Source organism: Mesoplodon bidens (genome assembly GCF_964165515.1).
Source record: "Mesoplodon bidens genome assembly, contig: HAP1_SCAFFOLD_493, whole genome shotgun sequence".
NCBI classification, from domain to species: Eukaryota; Metazoa; Chordata; class Mammalia; order Artiodactyla; family Ziphiidae; genus Mesoplodon; species Mesoplodon bidens.
The window spans coordinates 129,750-151,269 of NW_027672245.1; the positions used below are offsets into that span (position 1 = coordinate 129,750).

Consider the following 21,520-nt stretch of genomic DNA (forward strand, 5'->3'; position numbering starts at 1 on the left):
TTGGTCAGCTCACTATAATGTGGCTCTTCTAAGCGGTTAGAGGAACTGTTTGTCATTTCCCTCTCAGGCCAGTCAGCTAATGGAGAAGTAACTACAAATTAATGAAGAAGCCCCCCAGGGCGGGGAACGAACTGTCTTACACATCACTAACAGGAGTGGGGGAGGGGAGGGGTGTGGTCACTGTGTTGGCTGGAACTTGTCACCAAGTCTCGGGAGGGGGCCTATTTGCCTTTGGCCACCTTTGGGCTCCAGCCCCGCCACCTGGCTTTGGGGGGGTGGGGGGTGGGGAGGTGTGAGTGGCTCCCCCCAGGGCTCCAGGGTGGGACTGGAACTTTCCACTGCTCCGCTCCAGGACTTCCGTAGGGTGCCCTGCGGGCCGAAGCGAAACCGAGCTCACCTTTGGAGACCCGTCTCGGCTTGGCTTTCAGCAGAGAGTTCTCCGGGAGCACAGTGGTCTCAGTGTGCTTCCTATTGCCAGAGACCTTGCGCTTTCTGTTCAGCCTGAGGGTGGGGCTGCGTGACGCGTCCGGGGCCGTCTGGTCGGCGGGGGACTCTCTGGGGGGCTCCGTGTCCATGTCCTCAGGAAGATCACTGTCTTCTGGGGCTTCGAAGGGGTCAGGTTTGCTTCCATCATAACACTCCCCTAGGGGAGGGGAGACAACCCGGAAAGGAGGGAACAAAGGTCACCAGGAGCAGGCAGGACCCCCATGCCCAAGGCAATCTGCTACCAACAGACCACCCCCCTTTGGAGACCAGGGGCCTCACACGCCGGAAGCACAAAACCCTCAGAAAGACGTCCCAAAGGAAGGACAGCTGAACACAGCCAGCAAAGAAAGCAGAAGATGAGGCGTGTAGCCCACTCACAATCCATCCTTCAAGGGTCAAGGTGAGGCATCTACACTCTCTCTCTATAGGCATGTGAGATAACTCCCTAACTGCTTAACTCTCCAAGGTGGCTTACTTTTAAAGGGGGGGTGAGTGACCTCACAGTAAGATCCAACCAATCAGGGCGGAGCTACAAATGACTATCCAACCAATCAGGGCGGAACTACAAATGACTATGGAAACAGCTGCTAGTAAACAAAAAAGGCTGATGTCATCAACAGACCAAATAGCCCCCAACTGCCATCTACACAGACATAGCACCAATGTTCACTTGGGTCAGCAGGGGCGAGGGTGAAGAAAAAGGGTAGGGAAAGAATGGTGGGAGGCTGGGAAGCTGGGGAGACCAAGGCAAGAGGAGCCTGGCAAAGGGAAAGGAAAGGCTTCCTGGTGCACACACAAGGGTCAAGGGCAATTTCAAAGAACTCAACCAGATTGCTACAACTCCGTCTGTCCTCCTTCCACACCCGTGGGGGGAAAAGCATTTCACTGCCATCGAGGGGCTGCTCCTAGTTCCTGTCTAGGAAGAAGGCCCTCAGTGACACCAGTCACCCACCTGGCACGTCTCCACGCCTTCCTTCCCAGGCAACAAGCATCTAAGGACATTTCAAAGACAAGACTCCAACCCCCTTCATGGGGGGGCGGGTGGGGGGGCGGCGGGCAGGGCTGAACTGCTCACACCCCAGCTCCGCCTGTGTTGCTCCTGCCCCCTCTGCTCAATCTAGCATCCACTTGGGGCTTTTCCTCCAATCACCCCAGCCTAACATTACTCCTCGCTTTTGCTCTAGCCAAAGAAACAGTTCAACTGCTTTGCTAGTCACATTGTTTCTAACACACAAATAATTCCATAATGATCACTGTGCTGTTAAAGAGTTCCCCGAAGATGACCCTGTGTCCATCACCGGCCGGGGGTGGGGGTGGGTGTATGAGTTTGGTATTTCGTTAACACCTGAGCTAAGCTCCCACAGCCCGTTTTTCTAGATGAAATCATGGACACACCCCTCACATGCTGCTCGCATTCCTCCTCCTCTCCCTAGACCACTTCAAGTATCACTCCCACTTCTGCCCAGCCGGCTGGTCCCCTGATCAGCCTCTCTTGGGGGGCATTCCCAGCATTTAATGGCAGCCAGTTGTGGGGATGAACCTCACCCTGGCCTGGGCTAGCCTGACCTGTGTTCTCAATGGTGGAACACACTTAGCTTTTCTCCAAGGGTATCCCAAGGTGGGAGAGATCCCCATCTACTCTTGCCGGAATGGTGGAATCACCCCAACCGCGAGGGTCTCCTGTCATGGCAGCAGGAGAAACCCCAAACTCCTGGCCTGTGCTTACGGGTGATGCAGCCCAGGCTACTGCAGGCCCGGTGAAGACAGCGTGCTGCAACTCTCACTCGGGCTGCTCTGTGACCCTCTTAAACACTCGGGCAGGAATGGCGCCGCTTTACAACTCGGCCCCCTTCACTTGTAAAGTGGGAATGTTACTGCTAGCCTCCCTCCAGGGTGGGCTTCATAATCACGGGCCGGGCTCAGCACAGAGAAAGGCTGGAAAAATCCCTTTAACCAAAAGATGCCAAGACTTTCAGACCAGCCTGAATCTCAGGCCTGAAATGTAGGAAATTTTAAGAGGTGAGCCCTGCTGGTTACACCATTGCACTTCTCTGGTCCAATCAGCCTTCCCTAAAAGCTCCGTGGGAGGGGATCCATGGAGGAATGGAAGGGCTACCTTAAGAACCCCCATGTCCAATTTGAAAGTTTCTTTTTCCAAACTAGGTCCATCCACCCATCCCCCAACCCCGGAGCCTTTTAGGGCAAAGATCTCAATTCCCCTCAGCTAAGGCCCCCCAAGACCTTACGCTAGTGTGACCTTACCCAGGCCAGTAATAACCCTGAAGGACACCCACCCCGACTGCCCAAGATGCCCATGGCCACCAGCTATGGGGTAGAGGCTCCGTGTCACTTGGAGCTTCTCAAAGACTGTTCTAACCACGACCCACAGGAGGATGACCCTTGAGGGCAAAGGAGATGGGGAGATAAATAGATACACGGGGATCCTAACCATCAGGCTTTGCCATCATTGCTACTTCTGGCCCTTCTAAAAGTGGGAAGCCATGTGCCCTTGGTCACCCAGTCTAAGCAAGATGTGAACGTGGTCCCTGCAGCATGGTCCTAGGACTCACAGCACATATATCCCAAATTCATTATGATTGTACCATAGCATCACCTCACAGAAGCATCACCACAGCAACATTTACAAGTCACTGTGGCAGCAAAGCACCCTCACCACTGTTGAGCCATGCCCAGTGAGGCCTAAACAAGGTGAGAGGGTTCTGACTTGCTGGAAGGCTCCCCAGGATTAAAATCCCCTTCTCTGTAGCTTAACTATAATAGCACCTCCAGTCAGGGCTAACCTTGTTCAAAGTTACACCTGCTACACAAGGAGTGCAGGGGATCTCTGTTCCAAAGTAGTTTACAAACGTGCAAGTGCTCAGCTGGAAGAGAAGTTCCCTGAGCAAAGAAGTTTCATGAAGCCCCTCGACTGAGGCTTCCTCCAGCTCCTGGCCAGGCACTGCCACTGAGCAGGTCCTAGGCCTGTCCCAGCCAAGTGCTTGGCAAGGGAGATGGTTACTCCAAGTTTGAGAAGGAAGGGACCAGTGCCACCTTGCCCCGCCCCATCTTCAAATGCCACTGAGGGTTCCTAGTGATGAACTTCCAAGTCTGAGGAACCTCCAAACTCTGGTGAACTTCCAAAATAAAAATTTCACTCAGCCACCCATGTGATCATAAAGAATAAATGAGTATCTCGGCCACTGTGTTTTCAAGTTAATTCCTTTTTTTAAACAAGCCCCTAGCAACAAGATGCACCCGCACCAGGACAACCAGGGCCACGCAAACAGCACCCACCACCTTGGAAGCTCCTGGGCCCTCCATGGGTAGGGGCTGCCTCAGAAGGGGGAAGGCATCTTGAAGGCATCCTGGACCCTCTCTGGGACCCCTGCCCGCTCCAAATCCCCGCCCCAGCTCCCATGTGCTCACAGCTCGGCTCTCGGCCACACCTACACCCATGAGAAGGACCTGAGCCCATATCAGCTCAAGACATGATGGCCCAAGAACAAGAAGGCCCATTCATATCCAGCTGAATGGAGTGAACACCTGCTGGGCCTTGGACGTGGAGGCCGCAGTAAGAACAGTGGCCCCTTCAGGTGACCTTTCCTGACCAGCTATTTACAAACCCCACGTTTCTACAAGACAGAGGGTGGGTGGGGAACCCACCTCCGTTGCCCCAACCTTTCAAACGGAGCCCCTCACCTTCCCCAACCCTTCTCCTGCCCTCCCATGGTGGCCATTCATGGCTCACTGGGCCATGTCCCGGGTGCTCCAGGAAGAGACCCGTCGGTCAGTCTGAGATTGGAGGCAGGCGGTGGGGGGAGGGGGCTTTCGGAATCATCTGGGGCTCAGGCCCTGCTCCCCATCAGCCACACCGAGTTCTCGTCTCCACGCTCAGCAGGAAAGACTGGGAAGGACGCACACAAACGTCTCTGGGAAGAAGGGCGGGTGAGGCCACTGAGACGTGAAGGGCAGCGGCCACCCTGGGTTTGGCCACGTTGCTGGAGAAAAGGGCGAGAAGACTCGAGGCCGGTTAACTGCCCGCTCCCTTCCTCCAGCCTCCCTCACCGTCCACCCAGAACAGGCAGATCCCCTCCTCAGAAAAGTGCATCCCCGTGAACTTGGCCTTGCCCACTTTTACCACATCTCTCTGAGAAACTTCCCAAGAGCTGAGTTATGAGGCCACTCGGGAGGGTAAGGGCTGCATGTCAGCTGTGAGCACAGGCAAGGAGGGAGGCCTTCTTGCTGCTTCACTCCAGGGTGGCCTGGACCCTCCGTTTTTCATTCCAATCCCGAGGGGGAGGAGCTCGGAATCGTCTACTCCAGGCACATCGAGAGCCCCATCCCTCGGGTAAGGCCGCCACTGACTAGCCCCAGAAATCCCCTTCTACGGGAGCCACGTGGGACAGACCAGTCCCAGTGTGGCTTACCCAGAACCCTGGCCACAGGCCTTTGTCTGACCCCAAAGATGAGCTGGGGGAGGGCAGTGCTCCAAGCAGCAGAGAGAAGCACACGCTGCTGCTGACCACAATTCTCCCGAACTGCATCAGGCACCCACGACCTAAGCGTGCGGGCCAACGCCGACCCTACGACTGGGTCCAAGGGCCTGGGCCTCCCAAACGTGCCCACCACCCCCGACCGTCCCGTCTCAGGAGGATGTCACGCCCACCCTGTCCTCGACGTTCACCGAGGTGCCCTCACTCACCATCACCGGTAAGGTTTCTGGGGTCCGGAGCAGGCTGCAGGCCACAGGCCACCAGCACGCACACTGAAGAAAGCGGGAGAAAGACCTCCACTTGCTGCCAACGCATCTCATTAGCCCAGGAAGTCTCGAGGGCAAAGCCCGAAGTCAACCCCAGTGGGGGAGCAGCTGAGGGGACCGCAGAGTGTGACTAGAGGCCAACACGAGCTTTCTCTCCAGTTCGGCCTCCAGAACAGAACACAGCCGTCTGGTGGGAAGAACGGCCTCGTTGATCCCACGGCCTGGGAGCGTGGTGTCAGCTCCTCATGACTGCAAACGAGCCTCCACAGAACACAATGATGCTCATCTCTCTGGGGCCTTCATCAGCCCTCATCGCACTTGAACGAAACCTCTGCCTCTGGAGGGAGAATCCGAGTACCCTCCACTCCCTCCCACAGGAGACTGTCACTCTGGAGGGTCTGGCTCTGGCTGCAAGTGCCATTCCACTGCTACCAAAAACCCGTGTCCGTACCTGCTACACAACAGAACACATACCTGCTACGCCGGAGGTCCTGCACTGCCATTCCTCTGCTCTACTGTATCAGACTATTACTAACTACAGGACTAGCATTGCTCCGGAAAAAGGAGACGCGTGCCAGGGAACAGCATTTCATAGGTGCTTCACTCCTGGATGTCGCAACGCTCCAAAGGACAACCAGCCTTGCAATCCACAGCTGGGAAGGGTGGCCAGAGCAGCCCGTTCTCCGAACAGCCAGCACCCAGACGCTGGGCCGTCGGAAGCGTACTGTTTCCTCTCACCTCCCTCGGCACTGGGAGCGGAAGCGCCCCGTTCCCACCGACGTGGTACCACACGCGAGCCGCCTGGGTTCACTTACATCTCTCACTGTCGTTCTGGTCGGCAATGGCCTCCTCCGGGGCAACCGACTTTGGCTTTTTGTCCTGACTTCCTTTCAGCCTTTCCCAGTCAGTGGGGCTAAATTTGCGCACCTCGGAGTCTTTGGTCGTGGGGTGGCCGCCTTCTCGCTCTTTCATCTCCAACTCTGAGAAGCGCATCACTGCACGCTACAAAGAGAACGGAGATGGAAAAAAGACACACCTTACCACCAAAGCTATTTCACTGCCCTTACCTTAAAGGAAGGTATCTTCAAAGAAAAGTTTGCCCAAAACCAACCACAATTTATGATACAACTGAGATATTTTAAAATTGAACGATAAAAACGTAAGAGTGTCTATGTGTAACTAGTCACACACTCTTTATTCCTAAAGCCATATGTATGTAGAGATATATGTGGTGTGTATGTATAGCCATACATACACTGTGGCATACAGACAGACATTCTCTTTCGAAGGTAAATAAAACAAAACAAAAACATGACGCAAAGAAAGCGAAACAAAAACACAACAGAAAAGAAAACAAATGCACAGTGAATAAAGACGACCATGGCCCACAAACTTCCCTTTGTATATTTGGAAATGAAATTTAACTCAAAAGGTTTATGGAAGATTCCAGTAATAAAAATTTGAAGAACTGACCTCACAGTAAGCAGCGGGTAGACAAAATACTGTCCTCTTGTAATCCTTCCATGTATGTAATTAAAATGGGCACTCAATGGATCATTTAGATAACTTCAGCCATTTTTATAAGCATAAACCAATTGTTTTCTTAACATTGCAAAACAATTTGGCTTTATTTGTCTTTTAATTAAAAGTAAAATATCTTAAGGAAATTCCTATACAACATCTATCATTCACTAGCAAGTTAAATACATACTCTATCCCTTTAAGCAAGGTTTGTGTTTTTGTTTTGTTTGTTTGTTTGTTTTTTGGGTGGAAAAAAAATTGCACGAATCTCACAGACATGCGGCCGCTACACACCTCCACCAAGTATCACGTAAGGCACTCTAAGCAACGCTTTTAGGTATATTTGTTAACGTACAGTAACGGCAGAGAAATCAAAGCGATTGATAGGTAAATGTCATGCAGTCTTTTAGACATCCTTCGCAATAATTAAAACTTCCGTTGTCAGCATTCGAGTGGAGTTCGCTTAAAATCTACAGAATAACTTAAAGTATCCACTTACGTCCCCTTACTGGACACATTTCAAACATTTCAATTATCCTAAGCTTCATTAACCAAATCAGCCCGGTGTCCTGCCCTATCATACCCCCGGCCCCCTCCTCTTCACACATTAAAAAAACCTGACAACTGGTCAGGCTCCTGAAATTCGGGTGGGGGGGGGCTCACCTGCAATGCCCGCTGCTCCCGGCCGAGCTGACTGGAGTCTGCGTACAGTCCGGTAGCGACACACTTGAACCGGTCACCCACGTAACCAGCGGAGTTGGCGATTCTCTTTGCCAGCTTAGATGGCTTCGGGTTCAGAACTTTGCCATCGGTTGATCCTGCCTCGTCAGCTCCGTCTTTGGTGTCGGTGGGGGTGACGTCCACACTCGGTGGGGCACTGCCCACGCAAAATGGTTTGGGATCCTCTTGGGTTTTCCCGAACGTGACCGCAGAGCCGTCGCTCCCCAGGGTCGGCTCCAGGAATGGAGTCGAGACCGGCGTCGCCAGGTTCTCCTTGTTGGTTACCGCTGGAACATTCTCCTTGCTTAAGCCGGAGACTGGCTGGCCCGGAGCCTGTTTGAAAGTATAGGCTTCGTGGAAGTCACTGATGCGCCCCAACTCCTCTCTCAGGGCAATGAAATCCCGGTGTGGCTGTAGAGCCGGGTCAGGTGGGGGTTTGGTGGGCTCGGCACTCTGGCTGACACTCTCAGCTGTGAAGCCGGGTTTGGACACGTTAGCGTCGGTTTTAGCATCTGGCTCTTCCCGGAGGAGGTCTACATAGACAAGCTTGTCACTCTTGACGACGGTCTTCCCTTGATTTCAGCTGGTGCTGGGCTTTAGGTTCTTGTCCGCGGGGACTTCTGGATGTAACTTGGTGCTGCCGGCTTCCAGTATCTCAGAAAACCGGTTCCAGAGGCTTGGGTCCTCGTAGCGGGTCCTCTCGTGGGACCGGTACCTCCTCTCCGGCTTCTCCTCTTTAGTGATCTCGATGGGCGTATGAGGTATCAACATGGGATGCACCATGCCCAACCCCAGCGCGTCCTGGTAGGTCACAAACTCCGGCCTGCCCATGGGTAGCCCGTAGGGCAGTCCCGGCTTTGGGGCGAGGTGCCCAGGAAAGAGACTGCCATTGGGCAACACCGGGTGAGGGTAGACAGGGCCTTTGCCGTGTAAGGAGAGGGGACTTATGGCAATGCCCTTGGGCGCTGGGTAAGGCAGGTAACTCCTGGGGTAGGGGATTGGTGGGGACCTGAACGCCTCGTTTGGTGACAGAAATACTGAGCTCGGCGGGAGGCCATTCTCATTCGCTTTGAAGCTCGGCTCTGGGTTGCTGGCTTTGGCGCCCTTGCTGCCGGTGCCGCCGCTGTGCTTGGCAGGTGTGGTCGAGGGATTCGCTTTGAAGCTCGGCTCTGGGTTGCTGGCTTTGGCGCCCTTGCTGCCGGTGCCGCCGCTGTGCTTGGCAGGTGTGGTCGAGGGCTGGCCCACGTGCTGGATGACGGATGGCGTGGTATCCACGGAGCTCCTGCTGGTCTCGCTGCCCTCGGCGGTGGCATTTGGGGCCGGCGACGCAGAGGCTGGGCGGCCGGCGCTCGAGACCGACCCCGAAACGTTAGTGACCACGGCGTCGGCGGCACCCATGCGGGGACACGAAGAACTGCGCTGCTGCGGGATGGCCCAGTCCAAGGCCTTGTTTTTCAGCGGCAGGCCTTTGCCATTGTTCTCTTCGTTAGGACTTGGCCCGGGCACCACCCAGGACGAGGGAGCCGTGCTAATGATCTCAGATCTATAGATAGCACAGCCATTTCCTGGAGGAGACAAGAGTTTCTTTCGGAATCTCACTTCCGGAGAGCACTAGGCCGCTTCCAGCTCTGCTGTGAACCAGGACGGTGGGAGCCATCTTTTTCACGTGGTCAGCTTTGGAAGCATCTACATCCACCACTTTAGAGGACAAGTCTAGTGGCTTATCGGTGACGCCTTTGGTAACCGTCTGCTTCTCCAAGAGAGGAGGTGAGCTGCCATCTTTTCTGTCTTCACCTGCTGTTTTCCGGGTGTGCCCGGGAGCTGGCTGGGTGCTTTCGGCTCCTTCTGGAGCCTTTGGATACTTGCTGCTGCAGAGCCTGGCCGCGGGGAACTCGCTGCTGACCGTCATGTATGGCTTCGACAGGGTGACCGAGGGCGAGGTGGACATCCTGGCACAGTGCTTATGGAACGCGGAGTAGGTGTCCGCAGCGGGCTGGGAGGGAAGGTGGACGCGGGGTGAAGGCCGAGGCGAGGGGGGCAACAGGAGAGCCGTGTCCCCCGGCAGGCCGCTGGTGACCGCCTTGGCAGAGGGCACCCTCGGCTGCTTACTGTTCTGGATGTGGGGATACGAGTGGGAATCGACCGGGTTCCCAGGACTGACGCCCATCTTCCAGGGCAGGCTTTTGTCTGCGCAGTGGACCAGAGGCGGGATGGCTGATGAGGCCGAAGGCGTCGAGAGTCTCATGGGCGAGGCCAGGGATGATGGGATGTGGGGACTGATGTGGTGAGGTGGCGGCAGGTAGAGAAATCGCTCCCCATTGGTACAGACCAGAGAATACAGCGGCTGGGCCACGCCGTAGGACTGCTGAGGTAGCAAGGCCTTGTACGTGTTCAGGGAATACTTCTTTGGCGAGTCGAGAAAAGGGTAGATGGCTGGCGTGGCCCCCTCCATGTAGGGATTGACCCAGGGCAGCCGCAGGTAACTAGCACCATTGATGTTGAGCGGGCTCTGTTTGTCGCTGGCAGGTCTGTCCAAGCCCAGTGTTTCTGCCGTGGGGACAGCACTTTTTTGTATTCCGGGTGGCGTTTTGTATATAGCACTGAAGCCATTTGGGGGCTTTCCGGAGACAGCGGAGGCCTCCACCATCTCGGGTGTATTCGGTTTGAACTGCATCTCTGGGTTTCTTTCGGAAGAAAACCCCAGACCACCTATGGTTGTGGCAGCCTCCCGCCCTTTCTCTGAGCCCAGTCCACACGAGCTAGAATAGACGATGTTTCCGGGGACACGCAGCCCTTCCCGGATCAGGCCGGTGCGTGCGGTCCATGCTCAGCGCTGCCAGGCCATCGATCCGATGGGCCGTGGTCGCGTCCACCTTCGCAGAAGAAGAATATGGGTATTACCGAGGACATGCCTTCAAAGCAGCCCATCCCAAAGAGAAACCGCGGACTAGCTCAATCGGACATCAGCCTCAACATCTGAGCCGAAACGGTTAAAAACTAAAGGATTCACAAGGTCTTTGGCCCCCGCTTATCCAGAACCCTCCTCTGCCTGCCGCCTCACCGTTGTCCAACTAGTGTCCTCAAAGCACGGAAAACGTTGGTCCCCTTAGACTTGAGGCCCCTGCATTAATCAGTCATCTATTAACTCTGGAAGATCCACCTTCTCAGCAGAAATTCTTTGCTGCAACTGAGGTGATACCAACTCCACTGCTCTCAGAACCACCCTCATGGGGTACAGAACTCGGACTCACCCTCCCCAGGCCCCAGTCAGGTTAGGGCGGGGCGATGTGCACTGCGTTTTCCCCGGATGGAGCGGGGAGGCATTCTTTAACATAACAAAAACCAATCTTCAGGGGGACAGTAAGGAATGAAGGACTTGAGCTGTCTCATTTCTAAATCAATAAAGAGGCCATGGGTCAAACTGTAGTTGTGTCTTTTGACTTCCTCTCCCTGGTATCTGAAGACAGCTCTGTTTCATATTTTACTGGGAAGGGAAACCCTAAGGGTCTACTTGGAGGCTACACATTTATCCAGCTGGGAGCACTGATGTGGCACGTAGCTTATCGAAGAAAAGGCGGCACGTATCCCACCAGTCACCAGGGGACGAGGACGTAAATGGCGAGCACAGCCAAGAAAGTGAGCCAGGAAGAAATTGGGTGAGGCTTCGTCCTGCGGCCTAGGCTTTCTACTCAGCCCTGCCCTGAAACACCCCGCCCCGCCCCCAAAAGGCCCTTTAATGGTATGCAAATGAATGCACGATTGATTACAGATCACTGATACTCAGCACATCAACAGAAGCCATTAATCTCTTACCACGTTGTGATTCAAGGGGTTGTCTTCCCTTAGTTCCAGTACGGCCTTTGAAGTGTCACCTTCGTTTACAGGAATTTTCCTATTTAGAAGGACACACCAACTTCATGAAAGCATTCCTCACTTAATCCATCTTTCATAGATTGCCCCAGAATAGACCAGTTTCTAATAACTCCGTTTTTCCAACTGCCCTTAAAAAAAAAAAAAATCCTCCCCAATGGCCCATATTGAAAGTTGTCCCCGAATGGTGATTCAACGGGACTGGGAAAAACAAAGGAAAGGCAGGGCAACAGGGATGTGAAATCACAGATGCTACGTCCTCGAGGTGGGTAAGGCAGGAAGTCTGCACAACCACGTCACCCTCACAATTCTTCCTCCAGAGAGGCCGGGCAGGACAGTCCGGGCTCTGCTGTCCTAGCAGACCCTTATAAGCTCTACCTGAGGACAGGAATGAAGTAATACAATGTCCAAAGCCAAAGTGGGGACCTCAAGGCTGGAGTCTGCGAGCTGGCTACATCAATCACTTCTGTGTTACCCGTGAGGACAGGCTTTCAAAACTTTTCCCCAAACAAAGTTAGGTACCATGTCCTATGAAACTGGTTTCCATGGTGATAATGAAGCCATATTTGACTGCCTCTATCAAAATGATGGGGGATAACACACTAATATCATACAAATGTCAGCTGCTCCAGGGGAAGCCACACATCTGTGCCAGGCTGCTTGCGGCTGCCCCTGGAACTTGTTATCAGAGAGCATCGATAAAGAAAGTGCTTGGTGCCAACTTCCAAATCCCCAGGATAAAATCACTGACAAGCGGCAGAGAGAAGTTTCATCATTACCCGGAAGAGCAGCTTCAATTATCTACTGCTTAGCTGCCTCTACCCCGCACTCCAAAATTACTGATGAGGAAGCATAACAGAGCTGCCGGGTGACTGAAACCAGGAGCCAGTGGCCTCGCTTAACAGGTGGCGGAGGACGCAGAGAAACCCTGGGCTTCAATGGTGTGAAGGGTGGCTATCGTTCCATTTATTACTGAGCAAACTATTTGTTTTAAAAGCACATCGAAGGCCGATCCACCTGGGCCCACACTCCTGACATTTAGAGTTAAAGCAGCATATAGACTGGGATTAATTCTCCTTCGTAAATATGAAATAATAAATTAAGGACGAAAGTGCACTGAAAGGCCGCTTTAGGGGCTAACCTCTTAAAGGGCGGCAATGCTTCGCTGAGCCAGGTTGCCTGTTAAAACTGTAAATCAAGGGCCACCAGCTAGGCAGGAGATCTCCCCCCTACCCCCTTAGGGCCCACTCTGGCTGTGAGGACATGAAGGGGGGGCTCTGCTCAGGAGCCCTGAGGAAGGACCCACGCTCTCCCCAGGCCTCAGCCGGACACGCGCATTTACCTGTTGTCGCTGATCCCACACATGCGGACCCTCTCGCTGTTCATCCAGCTGTGAACATTCCCATATGGGGCGGGGGGTGTGTGTGCTGAAAGCATGTCGTCTTCTTGGATGGCAGCTTTTCTTCAAGCGTCTAGTCTGTTTAAAACAAAAAGAAGCCCAGGAGGTTGAATAAAAAAGGAGCCAAAGAGGGAACAAGAGAAACCCTCCTTCTAGGCACTTCATACAGAATGCACTTGGGAAGGCAGACCCTGCTCCACGTTCTACAGATGGCCAGAAGCAAAGGAACACACCTGAGCCAGAGGTTCAAGGAGGGAGGTGGAACTTCCCTGGCAGGAGGCGCTGGGGATGCAGAGAGTTCAAGAGCCACAGGCCACACCATTCAAGGTACAGCACATGACACCCTTAACCTGCCCTTCTCCCTTCTCCCTTCCCCTTTCCCAGCCTTTTGGAGAACACACTTGGATCGAAAGTGGACGGTGCTAGATTCCAGGGAGCCCCACATTGACTCTTCTTGTGGCTGAAAGGATTGGGGACAGGGGTGGGGTGTGGGCTAAAAGGCACAACAGTCCGGTGTGGTGGCCCAAACTACGACTCACTTCCACGGCTGCGGTGCGTGTGACTTACAGATGGAGGGGTAAAAAGAGTCAGTGCGCTGGCGAGCCACCCCACCCGAGCCCTAGATTAGATTAAGCCCCAAACCTGGGTGGTTTGGCCTGGGAGCTGCAGAGGGAGGGGGCTGAGTAATTCAATGACGCCTGCTCGCTGGGGACCAGCAATCAGGAGCGAGTGCAGAAATTGGAGCAGCCCAGGCTGCCGGGCTGGGGCTGGGGCTGGGGCTGCAAGATTCCGGCCCACGGGGAGCAAGCAGAAGCCACCCGTTTTCCGTCTAGCGGGAAGAGGGGGGAGGCTGCTGAGGCACAGGGGAGAGCCCCGCCCCCTCCTTAACTTCCCGGCCCACCAGCCCCACCCACACCACATTCTAGTTTGCTGCATGAGTGAAGGGTCAGGACAAGCTGCATTTTATTCACAGGATTATCACGGTGCGTGATTTATCCTCGTGCAGGATTTTAATTGCTCTTTGGAGGTTGAGCCGTTTCTTTTGACTGTGCTTCAGCTCCATATCCTGCTGTTAAATGCTGGGTTAATAAGTAGGGGAGCCTTTAATGCCTGGGACCGATGGCCCTAGGCAATTCCCCTGCTCAGACTCCCTTGTCCGGGGCAGGGTGGCGGGGGAGGGCCCCCCCCCAGCCACGGCCTCTTTACACAGGACCCAAACCTGAGTGTGAAATCACTGGTGTGCAGCTCATGGGGGCAACTTTTCTTTCTCCTCCCTCACACACCCACCCACACAGCTCCCGAAAGCCCAAATGTTCCCCAAGTCGACACATTTCCTTTGTTAGCAGGAAAAAATTCGCAAATGCTTGCTTTTACACTTTAGCACACGGAGCTGACTGCCAGGTCTGTTGGGTGGGAGCCACCAAGGACTGGGGACTCTTTTTCCGAGAGTGACTAGGGGTGGGGTCGGGGAGCACCTGGGAGACCTGAATCCCAAAGCCAGCCAGGCTATCCCTCTGCATTTCTTTGTCCTAACACAGGCTTTTGTCCACCAGCATCCCCCATCGGCCCCTATACAGAAGAGAACACCATCTGTTCATCAAGAGCCCCACGCCGCAGACACACGGCGCGTAGTTAGAGCTCAACGATGAAGCTGGAGGAGAGGCAGGGATCTCCCAGTTGTGTCCGGCCTGGTGGGATTCTAGAGAAGCTATTTCTTTAGGAAGCGTCCCTTTCTTTAGACAGACTGGGGCATTTCCAGTGGCTGGCCACAGTGCCCCGAAAAGGTGGACTCAGATGGACTTGGGCATCAAGGAAGGTTCTGTGGGGGGCTCACGGGCTGTTCTTCCATGTTTCGAACATACAAATCAAGTTGGGGGCAGGCCACCACTAGTGCAGGGCCGACCAGAAGGCACGTTCAACAAAGTGTCCCCTCCCTAACCCCTGCAGCCCCTTCTACAAAAGGAAGACCAAAAGGAAGATGTCCAGGGAAGCCTCATCTAAAAGGTGGAGGAGCAACATTCCTCGGTGCAAGTGTCCTGGCCGTGGCTGCAGCGGGAGGACCACACCATGCCACCCCCTGGCTGGGTGTCATGATGAAATTTGGACATTATACCAGAAGCCAAAGGGTCACTCCATCAAACCCTTAAGAAAAGGATGAGCGACGAAGCGTGTGTGCCCTCGAAGCCCCAATCTTCTTCTGGTGCTCCAGTCTTCAAAACTTACACAAGCTGCCTCTTACATGTCTCCTTCAGTTGTCACCTTGGGACAAGGACCTCTGAGCACCTGACTGAGGAAACAGAAAGGCCCCTGCCACAATCATCCTACTGAACCCTCTCCCCTCCCCTCAAAAAGGGCCAGCAGCCCCCTTCCCTTGAAAGGGCTTTTCTTTAGAAAGGGCGGCCTGGACTTAGCATGAGAGGGGAATGCACTTTAGAGACACCTGGGACCATGGGGTGCTTTCAAAGCCTCTCCCCGCCCTTCCAGGTCTTGACTGGTGGGGTTTTCAATATTAACGCCGCACAGATAAATAACACCCAGTGGCAGGATGAAGTGTTCTTACGTGCACAGGGTCAGATGGAGGGTTGAGGCCCCGAGCGTGGTCCGTTGAGGCCCCGAGCGTGGTCCGGTGTCACGGGAGTGGAGGCGGGGCGGGGCGGGGGGCTGGCCGTGAAGAAACAAGAGGAGGAGGGGCAAGGCTCAGTACTGGATCCTGCTGACTACACCCACACACACACACCCACACCCACACACTTATAAACTTCAGCTGCCCCATGAACTTTTTGTGAACTGTTTAAAAGTGGAGGTCTGTTGAACAAACAGCGGCGCCACTGCCAGCCATAATTTCATTGCAACGAGCTAAAGACTTTTAACTCTCTTCCGGTTCCGGGCCAAAGATGGACCTGAGTGGAAAGGGCCAAGGAGCCGGGGGCCCTGCCTGGCGTGAGGCCCTTCTCCAGAGTGACAGCCCAAATCCTGGGCAGGAACACCCTCATCCTGGGCAAAGGCCATACTGCGTACACCCCACCATCACTGAAGAACGGGCCCACCCCCCATCTCTCTGGGATGTAGAACTAAACTAACTAAGGGGATCGTGGGCGCAAGGGACACAGAGATAGGGTCAGAGACACCGCCACGCTCACCCCATTCCTCTTCTAGAAGCGGCTATTGAAATAGTTGGGGGTCTTTCTTACTTTCTTCTTCTTTTTTTTTTAACCTCCAAGGAAAAGTTCTTCAAAAGTGACTTCCCTGACCCTTGGCTGTGGGTCATGCTGCAGGGGGCAAATGACGTGATTTAGATGACAGACACAGCAGGCGCTTTGCTGCTGTATATAAGAGGCTCATCTGCCCTTATTTCTCAACGACCCCCCCCTTTTCTTCCACAGGTGGGTGATGCTTCTGGAAGTGCCAAGATGTGTGAAGCCAGTCATGAAAAGCACTTTACAAGCACCAACCTGTTTCCAGTGGGAGCTGCTAAGCTACACCCTGGCTCTGGGTTTTAACCCTTTTTTCCAGCAGTGGAGAGAAGGGGGCAAGGATGTGGGACAGGGATGAAGAGGGAAGGTGGCCAAGAGAAGGGGTCAGCCGGGGAGACGGAAGAGCGTCTGGTTTCTGAAGAACAGACCAGGAATTGTGGTGGCTGCCCGCTGAACACCCAGTTCTGGGAGAGACCCGGCTTGCAAAACGCAGACTTGCCGCGTGGTCTCCGGCTTTCGGTCTGGCCCTAGGGGCAAGCACAGGAGAGCTTGAGTCTCCCTCGACAGACTTGGGCAGTCATCTGGTCCGGGAGCCAAGAGTTATGATTAGCATCCGAGCTTGGCCTGGACGCTGGGGAGAAGAGCCTGATTGGCAGAAAGAGGTCAGAGGGACCAAGATTAGGAGCTGTCCCCCCAACCTCGGCATCCCTGAGCGAGGGCACTTTGGCCCTCTGTGAAAAGACACGAGGGGGCACACGGGTCCCCAGCTGCACCCACCACCGTTCTGCCGATTCCTGCCATGAAGACACCATTATGGAATGAGGAGAAGGAGAGAACGTTTGTTTTGTTTTTTTTCTTTAAAGGCGACTTCCCTTGGCAGGCAACAAACAGGCTGCAAAGGAAGGAGCAGTGGCCGTGAGAGGCTGGCGTGAGCGCAGGGAGGAAGGCAGCACCAGGCCACTCCTGCCACCTCTCCTTTCTCTCCACCCCAGCTCCTCCTGGCACCGGGCCACTTTCCACTGCCTCCGCCCTTGAGGCGCTGATGGATTGGTTCAAGTCTGCACAGCACGCTTGTCAAGTGACAGCGACGGAATGGGAAGCAGTGCCACCAAACCATCCCAACTCCACTCCAATACGAACGGTGCCCCTTCCTAGGGCCTCACTCTCTAGGCACCCCATGCCGCATCAGGCATTTATCCAGTTAGTGACCAAGAAGACCTGGACGGGTTTTGGGGAGCTTCCGGCTCAGAAGGCCGGGCAGACGGCAGGGCTCCCAGCCAGCATGCCATGTACCACGGTCCTCAGTAGGCTGGGGACCTCTTCGGGGAAGGGGTGTCTCTCGCTGCACCGGCATGGCTGGTTCTCTGTGGAGGACACGCGCGCGCGCAGTCACCACAGCCTCCCAGCTCCCACTCTCATCCACGGCGTGTCTCTGGGCAGGTGGCCGGACCTCTTCAACTCTGGCCCCCTCATCTGTAAATATTTGGCACCGTGTTTTCCAGAGGATTAAACTGCACTATGGACTCGAGTTCTGCCTGGCAATAGCTGGTGCAGGCCACATCTGACCCATTAAACAGCATCTGACTCCACTAAACATTCTACGTAACAAACCAACCCCAGAATGGCTACATAGTTTCCTTGCGGCAGAGGGAAGGCTGAGGCAGGGACACAGAGGGGGCCAGGGAGGGGTGACCTTCTGCAGAGTGTGTGGCTTTCATGGAAGCCCAAAGCTCATGGCGCGGGAGCCCTTCCTGGGACTGCTCCAAGCGCAGACTGAGTCACACACAGACACTTCTCTACTGGTGTCAAGGAAGGGAGGGAAGAAGAAGTTCCTATTTTAGCACTGGGGGCCGCGAGGAGGTGGGAGATGAGAAAAAGCGGTCCAGGGTGTGCAGCGTTGGGGCAAGTCCTCCTGGGATGTTTTCCCCAGTATGTGTAGCAGTGGGGAGAAGGGAACCCCAAGGATGCCCCCAGGTCGGGGCGAGGGTCGCAGGCGTCCTGGGGTGTGGCTGAAGGAGGTCGCCCGACGGGTCCTGCAGCCGGGCATGGGTGCTGGGGGGGAGTGAGGAGTGGAAGGAGTGATCCAGCCTGCCCAGGCGCTGTCTCTTGGCACACTCCAAGTCATGGCTGTCGCCGCCTCCAGAGGCGTCCCCACTCACGACCCAAGTTTTGCATTAGTAACAGAGCTGCGGAGCAGGAGTGCGGGTGTGACGGGGTGGGGGACGGGAAACTCACGCGGCTGGCCCTGACCTTTTGAGCAACCAGAACCTTCCCTGCCTCCTCCCAGGGCGCCAGGATAGCGCCGCGAGCCACTCGGGTCAGTCGGGAGTGAACTTGGCCCGCAGCGGCAGCGGCGCCCCCTCCCCCGCCTCAGCCCCGAGCACGGATCGGTCGGCAGCAAAGGGATTTTCTCTCCCACCACACACACCCGCGCTGCCGCAGGCTCCGCGCCCCTCCTACGCCAGGTCCCCGCGCGGGGCCGCCCCCCCACACGCACCCCCGCCCGACCTTCCAGGACCCCCGGCTCTCTCGGCCAGCCCCCGACCCCAGCTCACCCCGCCCGCGCGCTCCTCTGGGCTCCCCCTTCCCAGGCGCCTGCCGCTGAATCTCTGACAAAAAGCAACTTTGGGTGGGCGCACGGAGAACCCAGGATGTGCGGCGGCGCGCCCCAGGGGAGTGGGCACTGACTGGAGACCGCTCCGGCCCATCGTCCTGCGCTCCCTTCGGCCAGTCTGGAGTGTTCTCTCCGTGGAAGCCTCCCCCACCTTCCCCGATTCAAAGATGCAAGCCAGGTGTAGCCAACTGTAAAAGGGGGCTCGGGGGCTTGGGGAGGGGGGCACCAGCAAGGATCGACCGGGAGAGCCGCTGCCAAACCGGGGCTGCCCGCCACACACCCCCTTTCCAAAAAACAGAGCCGTGGCCCCCCGTCAGCTCTTGGACCAACCTCAGACACTTCCCCTTCCCCCCGCCAACCCCCCCTCCCGACGCCAGGCCTCGGCTTTTTGTTCCTTTCACTTTCTTTCACGGTTGTGCCACACACAACCACGCGTGTATGCAAGAGGGGGCCCCATTTGGAAGCTGGTGTCCCTCAACAGGAGGCAGCAGCCCAGGACAGGAAACCTCGGTTGAAAGCAATCAATCAACCTGACTCCTCTCCTCCCCGCCCACCCACCCTCCACACCCCCTCGGGTCTGGTCCCTACAGGCTGGGTTCCCACTTGGAGTCTACACAACCTGGAGGCAGATCCAGAATAAACGATCCATAGACCACGACTCTAGACGGGGTGTCACTGCACTGCAGCCTCCATCAGGGCTTTGTAGAAATAGTGAACTCACTGCAAACTCCTCCCCCCACAAGGAACAAGCTAGACCAGAAAGCTATTAACGACAGCTATCATTAGTACACACAGGAAGCACAAAGGAACTTTTTACGAATAAAAGATGCATAGGGGCTTCCCTGGTGGCGCAGTGGTTGGGAGTCCGCCTGCCGATGCAGCGGACGCGGGTTCGTGCCCCGGTCCGGGAAGATCCCACATGCCGCGGAGCAGCTGGGCCTGTGAGCCATGGCCGCTGAGCCTGCGCGTCCGGTGCCTGTGCTTCACAACGGGGGAGGCCACAATGGTGAGAGGCCCGCATACTGCAAAAAAAAAAAAAAAAAAAAAAGATGCATAAAACACAGGGTCCTGTGACCTGCACCCGGCTTCCCTGCTGATTGTGTGCAGCCTGGGAGTCCTGGGAAGGCTGGGGATGAGGGTCAGAGGAGGACAGGGGCTCCCACTTTCTTTACGAGGAACAATAGGAACCCCACGTCTGTTCATCTTGGAACCCGGAACACCCCAAACAAAGCTGTGGGAAAACTGCGGTAGACGTGGGGGCCCGTGAATTTTTCTAGCTGTTCAGAGCTTAATTACTCCTCCTTGACCCGTGGGACCAGACACGACACCACCAAGGTTAAAATGCCCCAAACAGCGCCCAGCAGATGTGAGCGAGCTGGCAGACGCGCCAATGAGACCTGCCTCGGAGCACGATAACAAGTGACTCATACGTTGCATATCGTTGAAAGAAAATTATTTTTCTCTAATTTGCATTTGCTTCGGGGGAAAGAAAAGCCAACCAGAGTCCCTCTTCACAAGCACGAGTCTAATCCTGGAAATGCAGCCCGGCTGCTTTAAGAGAGCTGGAAGGAGGGAAAGACTGCCAGCGCTTTGGCGTTGCAGGCTTGTTTATCTTTCCGCCTTTCCTCCAAGGCGAAACTCGTTTTGCAAGCAACATTCCTACAGAAAATGGCACACGTCCTAAAAAGAGACCAATTTATAGAACTGGCACCGAAGTTCATGTATCATTCCAGAAGCATCTCCCAGCTCCCCACTAGGGAACCCAACTAGATGTAGAAGTCCACATTATAACTCAGAGAGTAGATGTGGGGGCAGGGGGGAGCGGAGGTGGACCCGTAATTTGCAGATATCCTGCAAGCTGTACACTCAGGGGCCGAAATCACACAGAAGGGCAGGATATAGAATTAAGTCAGCTCTAAATGATCCTCCAAAGCCCGGGGGCCAGGGTTGCGGAAGCCTTCAACCTTGAGGTTGGGGGGAGTGGTGCTTACCCCCAGCTTGCCCCAGGACAGCCCAGGGGCAGGCCCATCTTCTGGACCATCCTGAGGACCATCCTGAGCCTGCCAGCTTGGACCGGCCCAGCGGGGTATTGCTGCCACCCACCAACTGTTCTCCCTCCCACCCTGGCGCCTCCCCGCAGTGCCTGGCAGAGGACCAGGAACTCAGAGAAGGCCGGGCTGTGGGCATCTCGTTGATTAAGTCACAGAGTGGGTGGCGCTGTGGGCAGACCTCAAGACAGCACCGCTGGTCCTGCAGCTGAAAGGCAAGTGCGCTCTTAAAAACCGGGAAGGCAAAGGGAGGCGGGTGATCAAAAGCCGACTTGCACCCCTCCCCACCCCCATTCACCCCCCTTCGGGTCCTGAACCTACACACTTGTGTTTCCAATCCAGGAAACGGGGCCGAGGGCATAGAACACAGCGGCCGCCTGTCTCTTGAACTTGTCTGAATAACAGGGCCATTTCAGAGGAAGAACAACGGCCTTCAGAGCCTCTGCAATTTCCAGAAAGCCTTCAGTTAATACATTCTTTCCAACAGGCTTGCTTTAGGGTGGAAAGTTACTTTCCCAAATCTTAACAACCCGGTCACAAGCCACTGAGGCCCCAGGTCAACAGATCCCGGCCAAACCCCTCCAGACAGTTGACACTCATGACCCCGCAGGCCTTCTCCTGCCACCTCTGCCTAACAAGTTCCCTAATCCACAACACACCAACCAGCGCGCACGTCCACCACGATCCCAGGAGCCAGAAAGATGCGTGTCGCGGGGTGCGGGTGCCGCCGCCGGAGGGCTCTCTCGCAGCGCATCCGAGGGCTCCCGGGCCAGCAAGGGGCGGCCACCTCTGCAGCTCTCCGTGGGCCTGCACAGTGCACGCATTGTGTGAGCGCCGAGGAGGCACAGCGCTGCTCCTGCACCAACAGCTGTCACATTATTTGCACTCGCTGTAAACAGCCTTCACATT

At 55.4% G+C, this 21,520-nt stretch overlaps 1 protein-coding gene across 1 annotated transcript in view; it reads right to left on the minus strand.

Moving 5' to 3' along the window:
- Positions 1–21,520, minus strand: part of LOC308610429 (BCL-6 corepressor-like) — a 43,106-nt gene that overhangs the window by 10,508 nt on the left and 11,078 nt on the right. Inside the window, 11 exon segments of the mRNA XM_081259568.1 lie at positions 398–643; positions 6,061–6,247; positions 7,430–8,065; positions 8,069–9,064; positions 9,066–10,301; positions 10,303–10,359; positions 11,300–11,378; positions 12,699–12,833; positions 14,979–15,042; positions 15,316–15,472; positions 15,896–16,024. Of these exon segments, the coding sequence (XP_081115694.1) occupies positions 398–643; positions 6,061–6,247; positions 7,430–8,065; positions 8,069–9,064; positions 9,066–10,301; positions 10,303–10,359; positions 11,300–11,378; positions 12,699–12,793 (3,532 nt within the window). The 5' untranslated portion in view covers positions 12,794–12,833; positions 14,979–15,042; positions 15,316–15,472; positions 15,896–16,024.